At 42.3% G+C, this 22,140-nt stretch overlaps 1 protein-coding gene, 1 long non-coding RNA gene and 1 other non-coding gene across 7 annotated transcripts in view; 2 read left to right on the forward strand and 1 right to left on the reverse strand.

Annotated features, from left to right (window-relative positions):
- Window positions 1-11,871: 11,871 nt before the first annotated feature.
- LOC113880098 lies at window positions 11,872-15,438 on the forward strand. Of its 2 annotated transcripts, XR_003507586.1 has the most exons (3): window positions 11,872-11,982; window positions 12,866-13,020; window positions 15,125-15,438. It is a non-coding gene; the product is annotated as an uncharacterized LOC113880098 (long non-coding RNA). The 2 variants fall into 2 exon arrangements; XR_003507585.1 differs by having other exon boundaries at window positions 12,866-15,438.
- LOC113880202 lies at window positions 14,186-14,312 on the forward strand. Its single transcript, XR_003507666.1, has one exon.
- Window positions 15,267-22,140, reverse strand: part of FSD2 (fibronectin type III and SPRY domain containing 2) — a 46,335-nt gene continuing 39,461 nt past the window's right edge. For 2 of the 4 annotated variants that reach the window (XM_027522109.1, XM_027522108.1), the window contains exons 14-15: window positions 19,925-20,101; window positions 15,267-17,759 (exon numbers count right to left, since the gene is read on the reverse strand). In XM_027522109.1, the coding sequence (XP_027377910.1) occupies window positions 17,507-17,759; window positions 19,925-20,101 (430 nt within the window). In that variant the 3' untranslated portion in view covers window positions 15,267-17,506. The remainder of the gene's footprint in view (window positions 17,760-19,924; window positions 20,102-22,140) is intronic. The other 2 variants (XM_027522110.1, XM_027522111.1) reach the window with 1 other exon arrangement.

A 22,140-nucleotide genomic window follows, 5' to 3' on the forward strand; every position in this document is an offset into this window, starting at 1 on the left:
AGAAAACACTAATTAGAAAAGATATACATACTCCTATGTTTGTTGCACCATTATTATTGCCCAGGTGAGGTGCGGGAGGAGCAGGCATTTGCCAAGAATCCTACATCGCTAACTCTTAACATCACTGGCACACAGGACACCATTTAATGATTCGCCCAAGAATGCTCTTCCAGAGTACTGGCAGCACCTGTTGTTAAAATGGGTCTCCTTTCTCTTGTCTCCCTGATGCCCTTGCAAAGATGTTTACAAAGATGTCCTGAATTGATTGAAAACCCATTACAACGGAGCATCCCGGCGTTTTCTCCTGTATTCATCATACAGGAAACCTGTTATCTCTTCCCATCAAGATGTCGCCCTTGCTCTTAGATGAAGCTTACAACTGAGACCCAAAAACTGATGAAAATTTACAGATAACGAATGATGGGAGTTTCTACAAAGCTCACGCAGGTGAGGCAGTAGAGATAACACTCTGTTTTTCTGACCATCTGTAAAACAAGACCTTTGACCTTGATGCTAAGGTTTCTTTCACGACTCTGAAATTCTATGAGTTTCAGAGAAGGAAGAAAGGGCGGTGTATCAGACGTGCTCAAAACTTACCGCTTAAAGAGAAGGAGACAGGCATGTAAAGAAAGAAAAGCCGAGGGAGCAAGATAAGCATCGTTGGTACTAACCTGGAGCTTCTTCAGCAGGAAATTGGAGTAAGCCCCTAAGAGGACAAGGGCCGCCTGGCTGCGATCTGATTGGCTCTTGAACTTCCAGTCCTGGAAACTCTGTCTTCCAATTGGCTGTTGTTGAGAGGGCTGACCAGAGCGAACGTGGATGTTTGCTGTTCTCAAGCCTTATTGTGCTCACCCTAGGGCTTCCTCATTTCAGGGAAGAGACCTCTTTTTCCCCACCACTGCAAAAGCCCTCGTAGGGCCTCTGACTCCATCCACTCCTGATAACTGAGAACTAGGTGGGCAGCCTAAAGGTAGGGTGTGAAGAGGCCGGCGTGGTCCCTGGCAGGGAAAAAGGGAAAGCAAAGAGATAGTGGACCTGGGTTTTAGGGACCTACTGTCAGTGGGAAAAAAAAAAAGAATCAGTAGTCAAACCAAGAAAGAAATGGAAAATTTTATTCTAGCCAGCCTGAAGAGACATTTTTTCAGAAAACTCAATTATATAAGAAAGTACAATTATGTAAGTTTTTGAGACAAAGGGTTATACATCAAGTGATGTATCATTTACAGTTTACACAGTCCAAATGTACAATAAAGCAAGCAGTGGTCATGGGCCAGTGACCCCTTACAAGATTAAGAAGGAATACTGTCTCCTTAGGAGGTCTGGTTAATGTAGATGCACAACAAATACTAAAGGGAAGAGAGAATGCCAACATGGGCAAAGAAACGTTTTATATTTAAATTACTCTCATCTGGCCATAAAACATGGATTTTATTTCATCACTACAAAGTCCTTTCCCAGGATACCTGAAATATATAAAGAAGGAATACAATCTTTACCAATGGAAAGTCAAATCCATGACTCCACACAAATCCCCTGGTGACTCATTAGAATAAACTTCCAGCTGTATGCTAAACTGTTTTTGTCAAGTAAACTTTGAAGTTATAAACATGGTGTGAGGGGCTGGCTGCACATTTAGACCTCAGTGTCATCAGTCAGTATATGAAATCTTAACAAGGTTATGCAGGAAATGGAGATAAAAGACACACACTGAAGTTCAATGAACTGAAGGATATACTTTAGACATAGAAATACAGATGGAATGAGTGGCAGTGTGGAGATGTCAACTATGGGAGAAGATGGCACAATGAACTCTTGTGGAAATGAAACCTCCCGTTTGAAACATACCAAAAGATTGTTTTCAGTGTGCAGTCATGTCTGACTCTTTTGCAACCCCATGAACTGTAGCCCACCAGGCTCCTCTATCCATGGTATTTCCTGGGCAAGACTACCCGAATGGCTTGCCATTTCCTTCTCCAGCGGATCTTTCCAACCCAAGGACTGAACCCAAGCTTCCTGCATTGGCAGGCAGATTATTTACCACTGAGCCATGTGGGAAGTCCAAGATGCTAGATTAAAAAAAAAAAAAAAACACCTAAAAAAAAAACTAAACATATATTTGAGCCTGAAAGCAGACTTTAAATATGTATATATAAAGCAGGTTTTTTCTCTCTCCCTCTGTATCCTGATTGCTTCTAATATACACACACACACACACATATATATAAATATCCTGCCTGCTTCTATTTTATATAAATAAATATATAAAAACACGTATGTATTTGTGTGTGTGTATATACAATGTATATTTTTCCAAACCAAACTTGGATATGCTTGCCTGCACGCTTAGTAAAGCCAACCTATCAATCACACCAGGTTGTGATGAAGGAAAAATGCAGCATTTATCACAGAGAACCAAGCAGTCTGTCCAGGTAGCTAATGCTCAAAAGACCCAAATTCCCTAATGGCGTTCAGGGAACCATTTTTGAAGACAGGGTCGGGAGGTGGGTTGCAGGGTGTACGATCAGTTTGGACATTCTTCTGATTGGTGGATGGTGAGCTAATTGGGAGTTAACATCATCAACCTTCTGGTCTGGGGTCGATGTGCTCCGGGTCAGCAGTCAGTTAACTACTTACACCTGGTGGGGCTTTCAGTGTTTGCAAAACAGCTCAAAGGATTTGGCTCAGAATATTATCTACAGACCTTGAGAAGGAACTAAAGGTCCTTGACTTTGTTTAATGGCTATTATTATTTTGTCTGGCTGAAATGTTTTCTTTTGTTTCTGCATTTTCTCACTTCTCTGATTTTTTTTAACTTGGGGAAGGCCTAGGCGGCTAGAGTTTTTCTAAAAACAAGAGGCAGGTGGAGTACATGGTGGGGAGCGGGTGTCTGTCCTCCTTATGGGGAAAGGCCCATAAGGCCTTATAACAGTGGGGAAGCCGAAACTGAGGCAGGAGCCAGGAAAGGTTAGTCCCTTCCATGAACTAAAGTAATAAAAGCTCTAAAAAAAGGGCAGTTTAGCAAATAAAAATACAGGACAGCCATTTCGATTTGAATTTCAGATAACAAATATTTAAGACATACATACTAAATAATTATTCATTGTTTATCTGAAATTCAAATTTAACTGAGCATCCTGTATTGTATCTGGTAACCCTACCCCAGAATGAAGTGAGGGGGAAAGTCATACATACATTTTAGGGGAATGATGGTTCCAGGCAGAGACAGTTGCAAGTACAAAGGCACAGAGGTAGGAATACAGTTGATATATTTGAGAAATAAGGAAGCCAGAAGTGGTGAGAGAAAGGGGGACAGTGGTAGAAGACGGGTTGGAGAGGCAGTCTGGGATCTCACAGGGCCTTGCAGCCCATGGTAAGGATATAGGATTTTATTTTAAAGTATGATGAAAAGTCACTGGGCAGTTTTGCACAGGGGAGTGACTGGTGACTCAATAGGATTACTCTGCTTTCTGTGCAGTAGAGAGTGACAAGGGTAGAGAGAGAGAGTCCAGTTAGGATGCTCAGCCAGCAATCCAGGCAAAGATGTTGGAGGCTAGGACTAGGTTAGTATTTACTTTGGGGACAAAAAGTGATCAGATTCAGTATATGTATTTTAAAGTAGAACTCATTTGCTGATAGGTTTAATGTAGAATGTGTTTGAAAGAAAGGCATCAAAGATGACTTCAAAGTTTCTGACCTGAGTGACGGGGTCAATGCTGGTATCATAAGATGAGGAATACTATAGGAAGAGCAGTTTTGAGGGTGGCAGAAATAAAGAGTTCAATTTTAGACATGTGAAGCTTGAGATATCCATTAAATATCAATTGGAGAAGTGAGGTTAATGTCTGGATGTGGGAGTGGAGAGTTCAGGGGAAAACTGCCAAGACTAAAGAGTTAATTCGAGGCTTATCAAAATAGAGATGATTAAGGTCATCACAAGATTTCCCTAGTGGCCCAGTGGCTAAGACTTCACACCCCAATGCAGGGGGCCTGGGTTCAATCCTTGGTCAGGGATCTAGATCCCATATGCCACAACTAAGACCAGGCGCAGTCAAATAAATAAGGTTATTACACTGGAGAAAACCAACTGGAGTGTCAGGGTAGAAAGGAAAGAGGGCTGCAACCTCGACTGAGGTATTCAGAGGCACGTTTATGCCTTTAAGATATCTTCATTAAAAACAAAAGACTAAAAATGAAGGCACTTGAAAAAAATAAAGAATCTTAGTTTCGTGTTTAGGGACTCGCCTGCTAAGTTCAGTGATTAAGAATCTGTCTTCTGGGGCTTCGCTGGTGGCTCAGTGGTATAAAGAATCCACCTGCCAATGCAGGAGACACACATTCAGTCCCTGGTTTGGGAAGATTCCACATGCTGCGGAGCAGCTAAGCCCGTGTGTCACAACTACTGAGCCTGTGCTCTACAGCCTAGAAGGCGCAACTCCTGAGCCCCTGTGGCCTCCAGCCGGTGCTCCACAACAAGAGAAGCCCCTGCAATGAGAAGCTGGTGCACCTCGAGAACAGCAGTGAAGACTCAGCACAGCCAAAAATAAATAAATAAATATAAAGAGAGAATCCTCCTTCCAATGCAAGCGATGGGGGTTTGATCCCTGGTGGGGGAACTAAGATCCCACATGCCTCAGGGCAACTAAGCCTGTGCTGCAACTAAGGCCTGACATAGCCAAAAACAAATAAATTAAAAAAAAGTAGATTCAGATTTAGAAGTTAGAAAAGAAGAACAAATAAGAGTAGGAAGAAGAACTATCACAAAAACTAAAACAGAAAAATACTAGAAAAACAAACTCCAAAGGCACTTCCTTGAAGAGTTCAAGAAAATAAATCCCTTGTGAGCCTGATTTAGAAAAAAGGAAAGGAAAAAATATGTAAGGTTAGCAACGAGAAAGGAAACAACCACGTGTGCAGAACAGATTTTTTAAATCATAAGAGAATTCTACGTCTAACATAATGACAACTGATTTAAAAAACCTTTTGGAAATGGATGACTTCCAAGCAAAGTATAAATTATAATTGACACCAGAAAAAGTAGAAAAGATGAGTAATTCAATTATCACAGAAGAGAGTAGACACTTTATTTAAAATTCACATATAATAATGCTTCATACAATATAGTTTCACAATCAAGTTCTCTGTTTAGTCTTAAAAGAGCAGATAATTCTAAAGTTACTTCAATTATTTCAGATCATAAAAAAATGAGAAATGCTCCCTATTTTAAGGAATCTCATATAATTTTAAATACCAACATGTGATTAATATAGTACCATAAAATCCTACATGCCAATCTCACTAATAAGAAATATACCCTAAATAAAATATCAATAAATTGCACATAGGAGTATATCAAAAAATAATATACTTTGGCCAAATAAAGTTATTTGGACAGCCTATCAGTATTTTAATAGGCACAGTATCAAAACCTTTTGTCATAAAATTTTATCTTTAAAACACTTAATTTTTCCAATCCTGGAACATGAAAATCTTTATTTAATTAAACCTTTCATGTCTTTCAATAATATTCATATTGCTGTACATCTTTTGTTCACTGTATTCTGATGGATTCTTTTTTTCTATTTTATTACTGACATATAACAAAATGTTAAGTTTTTATATATTGTTAGCCACTTTGCTAAACCATTTAATTAGTTCTAATAGTTTGTCGTTTAATTCTCCTTCATTTTTTAGAAAGAAAATCATATCATCTGAAAATATTTTTGCTTCTTCCTTTGCCAATCTTGTCTTTTTCTTGTTTTGCTGCACTGGCTACAAAATCTAAGACCATGTTAAACACTAGCAGTGAAAGTGGCTATCTGTTTTTTCAATGTCTCTAATGTTTCATCAGTATGCACGATGTTTACTATAGATTTATGGTGCCCTTTATCAACTTGCTATTTATCCATTCCCATTTTGCTGAAAGTGTTTTAAGTAGATACTGAATTATTTCAGAAAACATTTTATCAGTTGAGGTGATCATATAGTTTTTTAAAACCTCTAAACTATATAAATGATTTGTAGCAACAGATTTTCTAATATTAAATCATTGCATAAATGCTTTCTTGTTCCAAATGGAGTATGGGATTAATTTGCAAATATTTTACTTTAGAAGACTATATCTATGTGAGTTTGGTCTCTAGTGTTTTTTGTTGTTGTTTGTGTGCTATCAGGGGGATACTAACTATATAAAATAAGGATGAACTACAATGAAGTATCACCTCACACAGATGAGAATGGCCATCAACAAAAAGTATGCTGGAGAAGGTATGGAGAAAAGGGAACCCTCCTATGCTGTGGGTGGGAATGTAAATTTGGTGTAACCACTATGGAGAATAGTCTGGAGGTTCCTTAAAAAACCTCAGAGTTACCATATGATCCAAAAATTCCACTCCTGGACATATACTCAGAAAAGACAAAACTCCAATTCTAAAAGATCCCTGTACCCCACTGTTCACAGCAGCACGGTTTATAATAGTCAAGACACAGAAGCAATGCAAATGCCTGTTGGCAGACGATGGAGAAAGAAGACAATATTCCATATATGCAATGCAATACTACTCAGCCGTAAAAAGAATGAAATAACGCCATTTGCAGCAACATGGATAGACCCAGAGGTTAAGTGAAGTCAGTCAGACAGAGAAAGGCAAATAGCATATGATATCCTTTATATATGGAATCTAAAAAAATGATACAAAACATTTTTTATTTACAAAACAAAAATAGACACAGACATAGAAAGCATTTTTTTATTTATAAAATAAAAATAGACACAGACATGTAAAACAAACTTATGGTTACCAAAAGGGAAGAGGGGGGATAAATTAGGACTATGGGATTAATACATACACGTTACCATATATAAAGTAGGTAAACAACAAGGGAATACATAGGGAACTAAAGTACAGGGGACTACATTCAGTATCTTGTAATAACCTATAATGGAGAGGAATCTGAAAAAGAATATACATGAATCACTTTTCTGTACACCTGAAACACAACACTGTAAATCAACTATACTTCAATTAAAAAAAACAGTAAGTTGAACAACTGTCCTCCCCACCTCATATCACAGCACAATTTCCATGACAAAAAAATCAACAAGTGAAAATCACATGGCCTGAAAGCAGCATTCCAGAAATAAAGGACAGCATGAGCAGGGACACCAGGAAGAAAAAGCACAGGGTATCAGAGGGTGGGATTAATACTCCTTAAATTGGAGTAAGTAACACAACAGAAGTTTGGCTCAAGTTACTAACTAATCTTCCAAGCACAACCCCCACATCCTGAAACATTTCGATTTATTCTTTTAACATACAGAGCAGACTCCAAACTCTTCAGCCTGCATTTAAGATCCCTCCTGCTTTAACCTAACTTCTTTTTACATTTCAACCAGTGATGGTCAGTGCTGTCTGTTTGCCAAGCACGCTGTGATGGTCTACGAATGACACATCCAAATTCTACCCACCCCTCATTCTGTGTGTGTGTGTGTGTGTGTGTGTGTGTGTGTGTGTGTGTGCGCGCGCGCGCGCGCGCTAAGTCGTTTCATTTGTGTCTGACTCTTTGTGACCTTATGGTCTATAGTCCACCGGGCTCCTTTGTCCATGAGGTTTTTCAGGCAAGAATACTGGAGTGGGTTGTCATGTCCTCCTCCAGGCGATCTTCTGACCCAGGGAGGAAACCTTGTGTCTCTTCCATCTCCTGCACTGGCAGGTGTGTTCTTGACCATTAGCGCCACCTGGGAAGCCCCATTGTCCATGAAAACTTCTCAAATCCAACTAAAATATGTTTGAGTTCACTTGTACTACAGCTGTTGATTGTATTTGGCTTGCCTACTTCTGAAGCTCTTTGACAGCTATTCTGGGTTGGATAGTGTCAAATCCTCTTCCCTACTCCCATTCATGTCCTTCCTGGACCTTAGAATGAGACTTTATCTGGAATTAGTGCCATTGCAGATGTAATAAGTTAAACTCAGGTCGTACTGGAATAGGCTGGGCCCTACATCCCATCTTTTAAGAGAAGAAACATAAGGAGAACAGAGTTAAGTGACTGGAGTAAGGAGTAGCTACAAGCATAGAACATCAAGGACTATTGGACAGCACCAGGAACTGGAGAAGGGAATGGCAAACCACTTCACGATTCTTGCCTTGAGAATCCCATGAACAGTATGAAAAGCCAGAAAGGTATAACACTGAAAGATGAACTCCCCAGGTTGGTAGGTGCCCAATGTGCTACTGGAGAAGAGTGGAGAAATAGATCCAGAAAGAATGAAGAGATGGAGCCAAAGCAAAAACAATGCCCTGTTGTACCTGTGACTGGTGAAGGAAGTCCAATGCTGTAAAGAACAATACTGCATAGGAACCTGGAATGTTAGGTCCATGAATCAAGGTAAATTGGAAGTGCTCAAACAGGAGATGGCAAGGGTGAACATCGACATTTTAGGAATCAGTTAACTAAAATAGACTAGAATGGACGAATTTAATTCAGATGACCATTATATCTACTACTGTGGGCAACAATCCCTTAGAAGAAATGGAGTAGACTTCACATTCAACAAAGCAGTTCAAAACGCATTACTTGGGTTCAATCTCAGTAACAACAGAATGATCTCTGTTCGTTCTAAGGTAAACAATTCAGTATCACAGTAATCCAAGTCTATGCCCCAACTGCTAATGCCAAAGAAGTTGAAGTTGAACAGTTCTATAAAGACCTACAAGACCTTCTAGAACTAACACCAAAAAAGATGTCCTTTTCATCATAGGGGACTGATATGCAAAAGCAGGAAGTCAAGAGATACCTGGAGTTACAGGCAAATTTGGCCTTGGAGTAAAAATGAAGCAGGGCAAAGGCTAACAGAGTTTTGCCAAGAGAACGCACTGGTCATGGCAAACGCCCTCTTCCAACAACACAAGAGATGACTCTACACATGGACATCACCAAATAAATGGTCAATACCAAAATCAGATTGATTATATTCTTTGCAGACAAAGATGGAGAAACTCTATACAGTCAGCAAAAACAAGACCAGGAACTGACTGTGGCTATGATCGTGAACTCCTTATTGCCAAATTCAGACTTAAATTGAAGAAAGTAGTAAAAACCACTAGACCATTCAGGTATGACCTAAATCAAATCCCTTACGATTATACAGTGGAAGTGACAAATAGATTCAAGGGATTAGATCTGGTAGACAGAGTGCCTGAAGAACTATGGGTGGAGGTTTGTGATATTATACAGGAGGTGGTGATCAAAACCATTCCCATGAAAAAGAAATGCAAAAAAGCAAAATGGTTGTCTGAGGAGGCCTTACAAATAACTGAGAAAAGAAGAGGAGCAAAAGGCAAGGAAAAAAGGAAAGCTATATCCATATGAATACAGAATTCCAAAGAATAGCAAGGAGAGATTAAAAAAAAAAAAGCCTTCCTCAGGGATCAATGCAAAGAAATAGAGGGAAACAAAGAATTGGAAAGACTAGAGATCTCTTCAAGAAAATTAGAGATACCAAGGGATTTCATGCAAAGATGGGCACAATAAAGGACAGAATGGTATGGACCTAACAGAAGCAGAAGATATTAAGAAGAGGTGGCAAGAATACACAGAAGAACTATACAGAAAAGATCTTCATGACCCAGAGTGATAGTGTGATCACTCACCTAGAGCCAGACATCCTGGAATGTGAAGTCAAGTGGGCCTTAGGAAGCATCAGTACGAACAAAGCTAGCAGAGGTGATGGAATTCCAGCTGAGCTATTTCAAATCCTAAAAGATGCTGTGGCTAAAGTACTACACTCAATATGGCAGCAAATTTGGAAAATGCAGCAGTAGCCACAGTACTGAAGAAGGTCAGTTTTCATTCCAATCCCAAAGAAAGGCCATGCCAAAGAATGTTCAAACTACTGCACGATTGCACTCATCTCAGATGCCAACAAAGTAATGCTCAAAATGCTCCGACCTATGCTTCAACAGTACATGAACCATGAACTTCCACATGTTCAAGCTGGATTTAGAAAAGGCAAAGGAACCAGAGATCAAATTGCCAACATCCACTGGATCATAGAAAATGCAAGAGAATTCCAAAAAAAATCTACTTCTGCTTTATTGACTATACCAAAATCTTTGACTGTGTGGATCACAACAAACTGTGGAAAATTCTTCAAGAGATGGGAATACCAGACCACCTTACCTGCCTCCTGAGAAATCTGTACGCAGGTCAAGAAGCAACAGTTAGAACCGTACATGCAACATCGGACTGGTTCCAAATTGGGAAAGGAATACGACAAGGCTGTAAACTGTCACCCTGCTTATTTAACTTACATGCAGAGTACATCATGTGAAATGCCCGGCTGCCTGAAGCACAAGCTGGAATCAAGATTGCTGAGAGAAATATTAATAATCTCAGATATGCAGATGACACCACCCTTTGGGCAGAAAGTGAAGAGGAACTAAAGAGCCTCCTGATTAAGTGAAAAAGGAGAGTGAAAAAGCTGGCTTAAAACTCAATATTCAAAAAACAAAGATCATGGCATTCAGTCCCATCACTTCATGGCAAATAGATGGGGAAACAATGGAAACAGTGGCGGACTTTATTTTCTTGGGATCCAAAATAAAAGCAGATGGAGACTGCAGCCATGAAATTAAAAGACACTTGCTCCTTGGACAAAAAGGTATGACCAACCTGGATGGTATATTAAAAAGCAGAGACATTACTTTGCCAACAAAGGTCCGTCTAGTCAAAGCTATGGTTCTTCCAGTAGTCATGTAAGGACATGATAGTTGGACCATAAACAAAGCTGAGCCTTGAAGAATTGATGCTTTTGAACTGTGGTGTTGGAGAAGACTCTTGAAAGTCCCTTGGACTGCAAGGAGATCAAACCAGTCAATCCTAAAGGAAATCAGTCTTGAATATTCATTGGAAGGACTGATGCTGAAGTTCCAATACTTTGGCCACCTGATGCAAAGAACTGACTCACTGGAAAAGACCCTGATGCTGGCAAAGATTGAAGGTGGGAGATGGTTGCATGGCATCACCACCGACTCAATGGACATGAGTTTGAGTAAGCTCCGGGAGTTGGTGATGGACAGGGAGGCCTGGCGTACTGCAGTCCATGGGGTCGCAAAGAGTCGGACACGACTGAGCGACTGAAGTGAACTGAACCAGAAACTACCAAGAGGCAAGTGGGGAGGGGGTTTACCCAGTGTCTTAGAGCAAACATGATGTTGTTGACACCTTTAGTCTTTCCGGCTTCCAGCCTCCAAAACTGCGAGAAAAGGAGTATGTTTCTTTAAGCCACCCAATATGTGTTACTTCTTTATGACAGCCCTAGGAAACGAAGGCAACAGCAAGAATGCCATACCCACAGACCACGCCAGTACTACGTAAGCGCTCAATCCCGTCGCTGGTAAAGGAATGAGTTGAGCTTCAGCAGTCCTACTGGCCAAGAATTACCAGGCATTTATGAACTAACTGCTGGGAGATGCACAGCCAACACTCAGCATTACTGAAGCAAGATATGGGACCACACGGAAAACCGAAACACAGTGAGGAACTAAATACAGCATGGGACAAGTGGAGCAAAGCGAGAAACACAAGCAACTGGGGTACGTGGGCCTCGAATTCACGGAGGACCTCTGTTGGAGAAAGGGGTTATTTTCTGAGAAGATGGCGTCTCCAAGTCGCTCTCTCAAGCCCCGCTCAACGGCTCCCAGACTTCTCCCCACGGCCGTGGACCCAGCAACAACAACCTACTGTCCAGCGTTCCTCCGGGCTGTACTACCCAGCAGAGAGCATACCTCTTATAATATCACAAGCTTAATTCTCCGCGCCTGCGCAAGGCGCCTCGACGCGACGCACCGCCTCACGCTGCCGCGTGGGGCGGGACTTCCTCTTGGCGCCCCGGAAACCGAAAGGAGCTGATTTCTGCAGGAAGGAGAAGGGAGTTGCCACCGACATCGGACACCGGAAAGCAGGCTCGTTGTGTTGCGTAAGGTGAGGCTAATCTCTGGCCACTCGGCGGAGTGGATGACTGCAGCGACCTTTTAGGCAGGCTGTCTGTAGCATCGGGCTTCAAGCGATGCTGCAGGGAACCGGAATTAGAGGTGAGGGGTTGGTGTATCTGTCGCCGGGTCAGGCCACCAGCGACCGAGGTCTCATTACTAACTCTTTGTCCTCAGCTCTTTCGACCTCGTCTGAAAAACGAGCTTGATAGCTCACGGAAAAGTCGTGAGGATAGATGCGGAAGGGAGAAATTCACACGCAGAATGAAGTTTAAGAAAAAACTTAAGTAGGTGTAATTTCACGGGGGCGAGATCTGTGTTGCGTAAGCTATGTAACGTGAAAGTCTATACGAACCCTGCCTTTCTGAGTCGATGATTCCTGCCTGGTAGCAGCGCCTGTTGCATTAATTTGAAAAAGTACACTCACAGATGGTCATTTTTAAGCTTCCCGAATTGGCCAGCAGCGTCATCATTTGGTATTAGAGGTGGAACAGGATCGTCTAGGTCATTACCCCTCCTTTCATCTTAGATTAAAGCACAGTCTCTGAGAGGAGACAGACTGAAAGTAACACAGGTTGTTAGTGAGACAAACTAAAAGTGAGATTTCATTTCCAACCCAGAATTCTTCCCTCCACACCGTGCTGTCTCTTTGGATTGCTAAACAAGTCTTTGGGAGAAAAAGTGAGTAGGAATAAAGAGGGAGGTGTTGTACATTTAGGTGCAATATGAATCCATCCAAGGTATACTGGGACAGAAGAAAGGTTGAGAATCCTTGTCCCTGCTCCTGCCTATACACAGAAATTTGAAACCCACTTTCTAATAAAGAGGCTTGTTATTTTGGAAGACAATTTGATGTCTCTCTCTCTCTTTTTCAGGTATATGAGGGCTTTGAAAACAGAACACCGTTGTTTCTGTGATTCGATCATTCAGAAATTATGAAGGCACAGTTCTTGCCTTTGATTGACTTATAGTCAAGTGGAGTGGACACAGGTCATGGTGGCAGTATAGCCACTTAAGTATTCCGAAGGAGGTGAGTGTGTGGCACTTAACAGCCTGAGAGAGGGAGAAATTAGTGCTTCTAAGAAGCGACTTTTATACAGGCATTTATACAGGTGGACAAGGAACGGGGAGGGTGGGGGGTGGGGGTGGGGTGGGTCATTCCAGATTTCCAGGAATCTGTGGCTGAATTGTAAATTGTACAGAAGACACTGTCAGATGTTTTACCTAGAGTGTTAGCCTTATTTTTGGCTCATGCTTCTCTTGTTTTCCTTCTCTCACTGCTTCCTCCCCCTTAACTGGATGGGTGTTTGGGATATGAAAGGAAGTCAGGGTAGAAATCTTTCAGAGTGGCAGAATAATAGGATGGTTATACGAAAAAGTAATGTATCTACTCAGTAAATCCGTTTGTAAAAACTAAGTTCCTGCTTTGTTTAAATGCATAGCTAGGAAACCTCAATTTGTTCGTTGGATTCTTTCCCAGTGAGTGGATTATGTTCTTGTCTCCAGTTCAGTCTTTTTGAATATAAGGACATTTAAGGTGCTTTCAAAGAAAAGATCCCCACATTTAAGTTTAGGAATGAGCACAGGGGAGACAGCAAGATTAGAATCCAAGTTCATACTACAAAAACATTTTTGTTGGCTCTATCTGGGTGATTGCATGTTGTTTTAATCAGCTGCAAGCTGTTAAATTGAATTTGCATAGCTCGCATAAATGACAGTTTAATTCCACCAGGATTTGAGTGAGGTGGAAATAGAGCAGAAAAACCTGAATTTGTCAAACTGGGGAAAATGAAGAAAAGGCAATCAATTAGTAAGTTGGGCTTAATGTTTTTTTCTGGGATTGGGGAATTGCAGAAAAGCAGCTCTGTAATAGTAAGACATGAACTGTTCACTAGCATTTCTAAAATATTTGGGAGCATTTTACTGACTTGGGGCATAGTTGTGCCCTGCTCATGGTTAATGCTCCTTGCAGGAGACTTCCTAATTCACAGAAAAGATGCTGACTGGGTGGACTCTTTACAAATCACAAAGTGTCTTGCATCTAGGTTCATTAACCATTGGTTGCTGTGAAGGAAGCATATGTAAGAGTTCTAATCTGTTAAAGCTTTAAGTTATAAAAGTAATAAATGACCATTCCCTCAGTATCTTGACATGCTAGAAGACAGTGTTCTAAAAGCTGGACTTGTCATGTTCTTCTGGAGACTAACAAAATAGAGTCCTTGAAGTCAAGCTGACTCTGCTTTTAGCCTCCTAAATGAAAAGGTAGATAGAACAGGTCTTGTGTGCAAAATGAATTCAAGACCTACTTATCTACCAACAGCAATGATAACAGTTTGCATCATCTTCCTGTAGAACATAGGAGTAGTAAATACAGAGATGAGTGAGGGTGAAGAGAGACTTAGCGAACCTATGAGACTCTTACTCTTTAATTGATAGGAAAGCAATTGGAAATTGGAGAGGTTGGTTAGGAAAGTGGACGAGAGGACCTTTCCTGTAGTGCAGGCTTCAGAGTGTCCAGGAAGTCTCCAGATGGCTAAACTTCCTTGGATGGAGACCAGCATAGTGTTGTTTACAGAATGCTGCATCATGGTGAATCGTGCTGGGGGCACCTGTCAGTGTGTGAGCCATGTAAGGTTTTCACATGTGCTGGAACATGGAAAGAGCAGACCGATGACCGAGCACAAGCTTCAGAAATATTTTATTGGATGTGTACAAGTGCTTGCAAACTGTAGTTTGAATCAACAGGGAGTTGGTTATTAAACATAATACTTCTCCAAAGAAAAGGCAATTCAGTTTTACTAGAAACCAGTGTCATTTTATATCCCAAGTCTCTAACCAACTTTGCAATCTCATCTAATAAGGGTGCCTTAGGTTCTGAGTGTTCTAAATCTCTGAACCCCTGTTAGTCTACACCAGGATTCTGTGGTGGTTTTACATATTCCCTTTCCCCTTTGTTAAGGTGGGAGGCCAAAGCATACGTTAATTACTTGCTCAAGAGTTATATGGTGATATAGGTAAAGCTAAGAAAAGAACAGATTTTGATACCTTTTGTCTTAATTGCCCATTATGAAGGATTGTGGCTACAGTGGTCTGATTTTTTTTTTTTAATCTTTTTCTGTTTTGTTTTTTAACAGATTTATCAGCAGGTTGCAGGTGAACATGGCCTTGAGGTAAATCCTGCCCCTTGTTGAAATGTAGTTTCAGTAGATAGTTCTTGGCATTTTAAGGAATTAGAATATTTACCAAAAAAAAAAAAGTTTTGGTTCTTTTCTAGACTTTTTTTTTTTCTTGTAGAAGATGAGAAACATATTAAAGGTTCTTTATAAGCTGAGTAATTGTGATACTTGAAGTTGGTCATCTGCCTTGTTTAAATTAAATGGATTTTAAATGTCAGAGCTAATTGTAGACCATTTTTCCTTGATCAAAATAAAATCTTATTAAAACCTTATATATGCCTAGTTTTTATCCATTTTATCTTATATGTGAAATAAAGCCTGAAAAACCCTGTGTTCAAACTTATTTGATCTGTGAGGTCCAACCTCCTACTCAGTAGTTTTTTTAGTAGCTGAGAGCATTTTTGAATACACACACACACACACACACACGCACACACACATATTGCAACTTGAGCCATCTCTGTGCTACTTCCTTATTTTAGGGTAGGGCAGAGATGTGTGTGTGTGTGTAAGAAGCTTTAAGATTGTCAGGTTGAGTTGTGAGTTTAAGAATCTGAGTTCTTATTTATATAAATAGGCAGGGTTTTGAGATAGGAGATAATAGGGGTTCCTTGTGTCAGATTCAGCATGTACTGGGAAGCATGAAAGATTTTTCAGTTAACACAAAACCCTAAGTGATGGGATCCGGGCATATATATTTAAAGAAGTACCCACAGGATATGATACTAAATTGTCTCTGAGAACTGGCACGGGAAACTTGAACTCAAGAACCAAACCAGAGATGCAGCCGAGAGGGCTGGGCGTGGACCTCACAGAACGCAGGAGAGCAGCGAGGCAGGAGGCCCGGAAGCTGCTGGCAGGAGACCTCTCCCCACGGCACTCAGCTCTGCACTTGGCGGGCTGATGTTTTCTCCTAAAAGACTTGTGCATGTGCTCTCTGTCATACGTGGTTCTGCATTCTCATGTTTGTCATTAAATCTCTCCTATAAGACAAGGGGCTCCCCAGCTGGTGCGAGTGGTAGAGAACCCGCCTGCCACTGAAGGAGACATGCGGGTTTGATCCCTGGTTGGGAAGATCCCCCGGAGGAGGAAATGGCAACCCACTCCAGTATTCTTGCTTGGAGAATCCCATGGACAGAGGAGCCTGGCAGGCTACAGCCCATGGGGTCACACACAGTCAGATATAAGTGAAGTGACTTGGCATGCATGCACACACATAAGTGTTATTTTTCTCTTTGTTCAAAGGGAAACAAGCTCAGGGAGATAGTGTGACTTTTCTAGGGCCTAAAGCAAAGTGGCTGTAACACAGCAATCAAACTCGGGTCTTCCAATTTCAGATATGGTTCTCTTTACCTTATAGGTCAGTTCCTAGAATCAGTTACAAGTACTGGTGTCTATGCTGACCAGACCTATGAGGGCCCCCCGGCCCCACACCATGTCCCCAACACGCACACAGTGAAAGCAACACATGTAGTATTCGTGTGTGACACCAGGAAGCACGGGATGTTGCGTGTTTACCGACCAGGCCACCAAGCCCCGGGTGCCCCTCTTCTGTCACACTGCCTCCCCTCCATCTCCTGGTCATAGGTCTTTTGCCGCAGCTTGAACGAGCCCTGCTGTCCCTCACGTGTAGAGCAGTGATAGGCTGAAGAGCGGTGGGTGGATGAAAAAGATGCTCTTTTATTCAACAGATACTCAGCGTGCACGAGTCAGCCCTCAGGGACTGAGTGCTGAACAAGACAGACACTGGCCTTTGTGGAATCAGGCATTACAAAGGTCACTTCAAAATTAAGAGGGCATAAATACCAGGAAGGAGAGGAACAGGTTTTTAGAAAGTACTTGATGGGAGAAACCTCACCCTCCAGACTGCCACTGGGAAAACGAGAACGCGACTGAGAAGACCATATGGCTTCCCTGGTTCTCTTTGCGGATGGCCTCTTGCCTTCTCAAGCCAGTCCTTGGCCAACTAATGAGATGTCACAAGTGCTGGGGCAGCCTGGGCCACTAACATGAATCTTCCCTCCTCCTCCCCCAAGCTCCGCAGGCCTTGGGGACTCAGTTGCATATACACAGATAGACCAATGCAGTTTGACAGCCTTAAAGACCTTTGAGTTTAGTTTGAAACTTCATTTTAGAGCCAGGACTAGAACTGAGTAACCAAGCCTCACAAGGTGGCAGTGCACAGGATCCAAGTCAGGTGAAATGAATGCCAGCACACCAGGCTGCCAGGTAACGAGCCGTAAGTGACACGGAACATGGTGCTTGAATGCCAAGTTCAGGCAGCTGAGGCGTGAGTGGCTGGGAGAGGGGTTGGCACGGAAGAGAGACAAGCAGAGTGGGCTAATAGAAAGTGACGTGCTTTGGCATCGAAATGCCATTGTATATCTTCAGGCAGCCAGGCTTTTCCAGGGAAAAACAGGGATGCACAAACTGGTGAAGCTGACAACTGAATGTATACAGATGCTGAGAAATGTCCACATTGAAAAATGACAACTTTGCATTTTCATAGTCTAACAGGATACCAATCTTCTTTGGGGGAACCGTTATTCTTATGTCTGGAGTCATCTTGTTGTGTAGAAATTCATACTTATGCCTGAAGATTAAATGTTGATATAGCAAAACTTCAGAAACTCTGTGGATGGGCTATTTACAGAACATATCAATTTTCAAATACTCCTATATTATTTTCCTTCATTAAATGAATATCAAAGTAACAGGCCATTTCTAAAACTATACATCTCTTTGTCCTAAGGAACTTAGGTTTCAAAACTGTTTTTGAGCAGCCACTTAACCTAGAAAACTTAACACACAGTATCATAAACTCATACTGCATCAAAATTTGTATAGAAATCATATGTTTAAAAATGTGAATTTCAAGGTTCAGATGTGTAAATCCCCTGAAATAAAAGACATTTGAAACAGGGAACTTCACGATCTTTCATGCAGTAAACGGGGCCTTTACGTATAATCTGCACGTTACTGTGAGGCATCCCGTTCTTAAACTTTTAGACCAAGCGGGGCACCTGGGGGCTGTCACCGCTCGGTACTGTATGCACTGGCACCCTCTCCTGCCAGGGGAGGGTTTCACCACAAAGGGAGGTTGCCTCTCCTGTGTGCTTGGAAGTGGCTGAAGCCAAAGCCCGCCAAGGGAATTGCCTAATGCTGCCCCACTATGGGCACGTGAAGAGCTCTGTGTGCTGGCATGGGGGTCCATACAGTTGGGGTGAACACTTAAGAACATGCTGGAGCAAACCAGCCCATTTCCCTCCCTGTTCACCTTATTTTTTCTCAACTGAGCAGTCACTCTCTACTTTCCCTCCCACCATCTATAGAGTCTAAGACTATGAGTCAAAAAGTGCAAGTCCTCCATTGTGAACACACACACACACACCCCCCCCCCCCCCAACATCTTTCCAAGGTGGGACTGCAAGCCTGCTCAAGCGCTCAGCTTTTTGCCCTTCCTGTCCTACTCTGTCTGTGTTCCCACCCTTCTTTTAGCCTTACCCCTCCCACTCCACACAGATGCCCACTCTTCCTTTATGCCCCTCGTTCTTAACTGAGAGAGGAGACTGATTTTTAGTCTTACTTCAGGCAGAATATTCAAAAGCAGTGTGTGGCTCAGTGCACGGTGTTTCTTGCATTCTCTGAACTGGGTCTGAGGTCTAGCAGAGTGCATTTTAGAGCACATTTTAGCCCTAATGCCTTACAGGAGGAAGGCTGGTCTCACAATTGCTTGGGCATGGCAACATTTAACTAACCATGATTGAGGTTTCACTGTGAAACATTAATAGGTTTCAGCAAGTTGAGGGTCAGAGGCCCCATAGTACACACGATGCTGGGAAAGTGGGGTGATAAAAATTTTTTGCCATTTTTGAGATGGAGGGAGGTTGCACTCATGGCCTTCTAAGTCTGAAGTGTCTATTGGCCTGGGCCTTGTGGATTTTCCCATTAGAGCACAGAATGCTTTTAGCAGCAGAAGCAAACCAGAATTAATCATAACCATTAAGCTTCTGCCCACATCTACCAAAAAGGTTGGATTTGGGGCTTCAAGTCAAACTTCATTTAGTAACACTGAAGTTGAACATAAATGTAAAACCAATCACTTAGTGGTGAAGAATGCTGTCTTTGGAGCCAGACTGCCTGGGTTTGAATCCAAGCCCTGAATCCATGTTGGCAGTGGCTCTGTGTAAAGAATCCACCTGCCAATGCAGGAAACACAGTTTCTCTCTCTGGGAAAGTCCCACATGCCACAGAGTAACTAAACCCGAGTGCTACAACTATTAAGCCTACGCTCTAGAACCCAGGAGCCACAACTACTGAGCCCACATGCTCTAGAGCCTGGGCTCCTCAGCAAGAGGAGCCAAGGAAATGAGAAGCCCGCACACTGCAACTGGAGAGTAGCCCCTGCTCGGCGCTTCTAGAGAAGAGCCCAAGAAGCAACGAAGACCCAGCACAGCCAAAACAAGTAAATGGGATAATACAACTGTGAGAAGTAAACGAGACAGTATGTGTAAGGTTGTTGAGCAATGCTTAACACAGAATAAGCGCTCCATTAAATTTTAGCTATTTTATCAAAAGTACCTAGAGCTGCTTTCTCTTTCTAGCTGGACTTTAGGGAAAGGGGCAGGAAATGAATCCTGAAACATCTTAGCGTATTTTAGAAAACATAACATGGGCCTTAGTTATTACCCGTGAAAACCTCTCGCTCTATTCTCAGCAAAGCACGTTTTGATCTCGGGTACCCAGATTTCGCCTTACCTTGATGACGCAAATGCGTGCCTCATGCACCACGAGAGGCGGTTTGCCCCCAGGTCCTCCTGTCTGGGGACATCTTCAAAGGCCACACCCACCGTGTAGTCCAAACACTCGTCCACCTCCACCTCCCAGTAATGGCGCCCTCGGACTGGAATTAGGTTTCCCATGACTGCAGCACACCTGGTTTTAGAAAGTAGAAGTATGTGTCATTTGGGGTGACCCATGCCTGGCTGTGCAGGTGAGCGACCTCAACTGCTGGGGTCAGTCAGTAAGTGGTCAGGAAGGGTGGAGGCAGGTGTTCAAACACCCCATTTGTGGGGTGGCACAACCTTTGCTCTCAAAGCTCAGCTGCCCGATGCTGAAGATCAGAAGATTAGTATACTACTGGTCACAGGTGAGGAGGAGACAAGCCCACTCTGTGTGCTTTTTCAGCAACAGGGCTTTTAACAGTAACAAAAAGATTTGGTTCACTTGTTCCTTAAAAAAGAAAGAGATTGAGGACTTTCCTTGTGGTCCAGTGGTTAAGACTGTGCTCACAATGCAGGGAGCCCAGGTTCGATTCTTGCCCTGGAACTAAGAGTCCACATGCTGCAACTAAGGCTCAGTGCAGTTAAATAATTAAATATTAAAAACAAATGAACAAGATCACAGGCCCAGACTGGAGCCCTGTGTGCCAAGCCCCATGTCACCAGTCAGTGACAACTTAGTTACAGTTTTACCTTTCACCTAAATGGAATTTTAAACCAGTCAATCAGAACACTAGTTAGGTAATATGCCTGAGAGACCCCTGACCTTTCCTAAAGGAAAGTAACCTTACCACAGCCAACCTGCTTTTTAAAAAAAAATTTTTTTTAAATTTTGTATTGGGGTATAGCCAATTAACAAACAATGTTGTGATAGTTTCAGGTGAACAGTGAAGGGACTCAGCCACACATATACCTGTATCCGTTCTCCCCCAAACTCCCTTCCCATCCAGGCTGCTGCGTAACAGTAGGTTCTTGTTGGTTATCCATCTTAAATATAGGTGTGTACACATTCATTCCAAACTCCCTGACTATCCCTTCCCATACCCCCTGACAACCAAAAGTTCGTTCTCTAAGTCTGTGAGTCTCTGTTTTGTTATCTTGTTTGTGTAATTTCTTTTTAGATTCCACATAAAAGGGATGTCATATGATATTTCTCCTCCTCTGTCTGACTTACCTCACTCAGTAAGACAATCTCTAGAGCCATCCATGTTGTTGCAAATGGCATTATTCCATTCTTTCTAGTGGCTGAGTAGTATTCTATTGTATATATGTACCACATCTTCTTTATCCATTCCTCTGTCGGTGGACATTTAACCAACCTGCTTTTTTTGCCTGGAAGTATAATTTCCTTGTTCCTGATCCCTTCCACCTGAAAAAGTCTTTCATTCTGTACAGCTCCTTGGACCTCCTTTCTACCTCCTAGATTTCAGGGGCTGCCCAACTCAAGAATTATTGGAAAAAAGTCAATAAGAACTTTAAGATTTGATCAGTTTCATTTTGTTTCTCAACACAGATAAGAACTTTATTGTTTCTTATTCCTCTCTGCCCCGCCAACCCAGTGTTGAATTGGTGAAGGCGAGGAGGGATAAAGTTGGGTTCCATTGTACTCTGTGCTGCTCTGCTGTCACAAGCTGGCACAGATGTGTGTGTTGGTCGCTCAGTCGTGTCCGACTCTATGTGACCTCGTGGACTGTAACCCGCCAGCTCCTTTGTCCATGGGATTCTCCAGGCAAGAACATTGGAGTGGGTAGCCATTCCCTTCTCCGAGGGGTCTTCCTGACCCAGGAATCAAAGCAGGGTCTCCTGCGGTCTTTACCATCTGAACCACCAGGGAACAGATAGTAGGTGCATAACACACATGCAGTAAGGTCAGGAGGGAGCCAGCGTCAGAGGAAGAGACAGTTATGAGACAGCCCAGGACACAGGCAGGGAGGCTAGATGCAGTTGTTCATCGGTAGCCCCTCTGGCCTCCTAAGTCCTTTCTTCCTTAGAAGATCCTCCTGACTCTGAGACCAGCCCACCAAGAATTCTTTCTATCCTGATTACCAAGAAGCTGAGAACTGTGTTTAATAATTAATCTTAAAAACAGAAATTAGCCCTTGAAGTTAAGCCATGTTTTTTTTTTTTTTCATCCACTGCTGTGATTTTTCTATTTCAGTAGGGTACATTTGCCCCCCCCACCCCGCCATTTTT

Source organism: Bos indicus x Bos taurus, chromosome 21 (assembly GCF_003369695.1).
Source record: "Bos indicus x Bos taurus breed Angus x Brahman F1 hybrid chromosome 21, Bos_hybrid_MaternalHap_v2.0, whole genome shotgun sequence".
Lineage (NCBI taxonomy): Eukaryota > Metazoa > Chordata > Mammalia > Artiodactyla > Bovidae > Bos > Bos indicus x Bos taurus.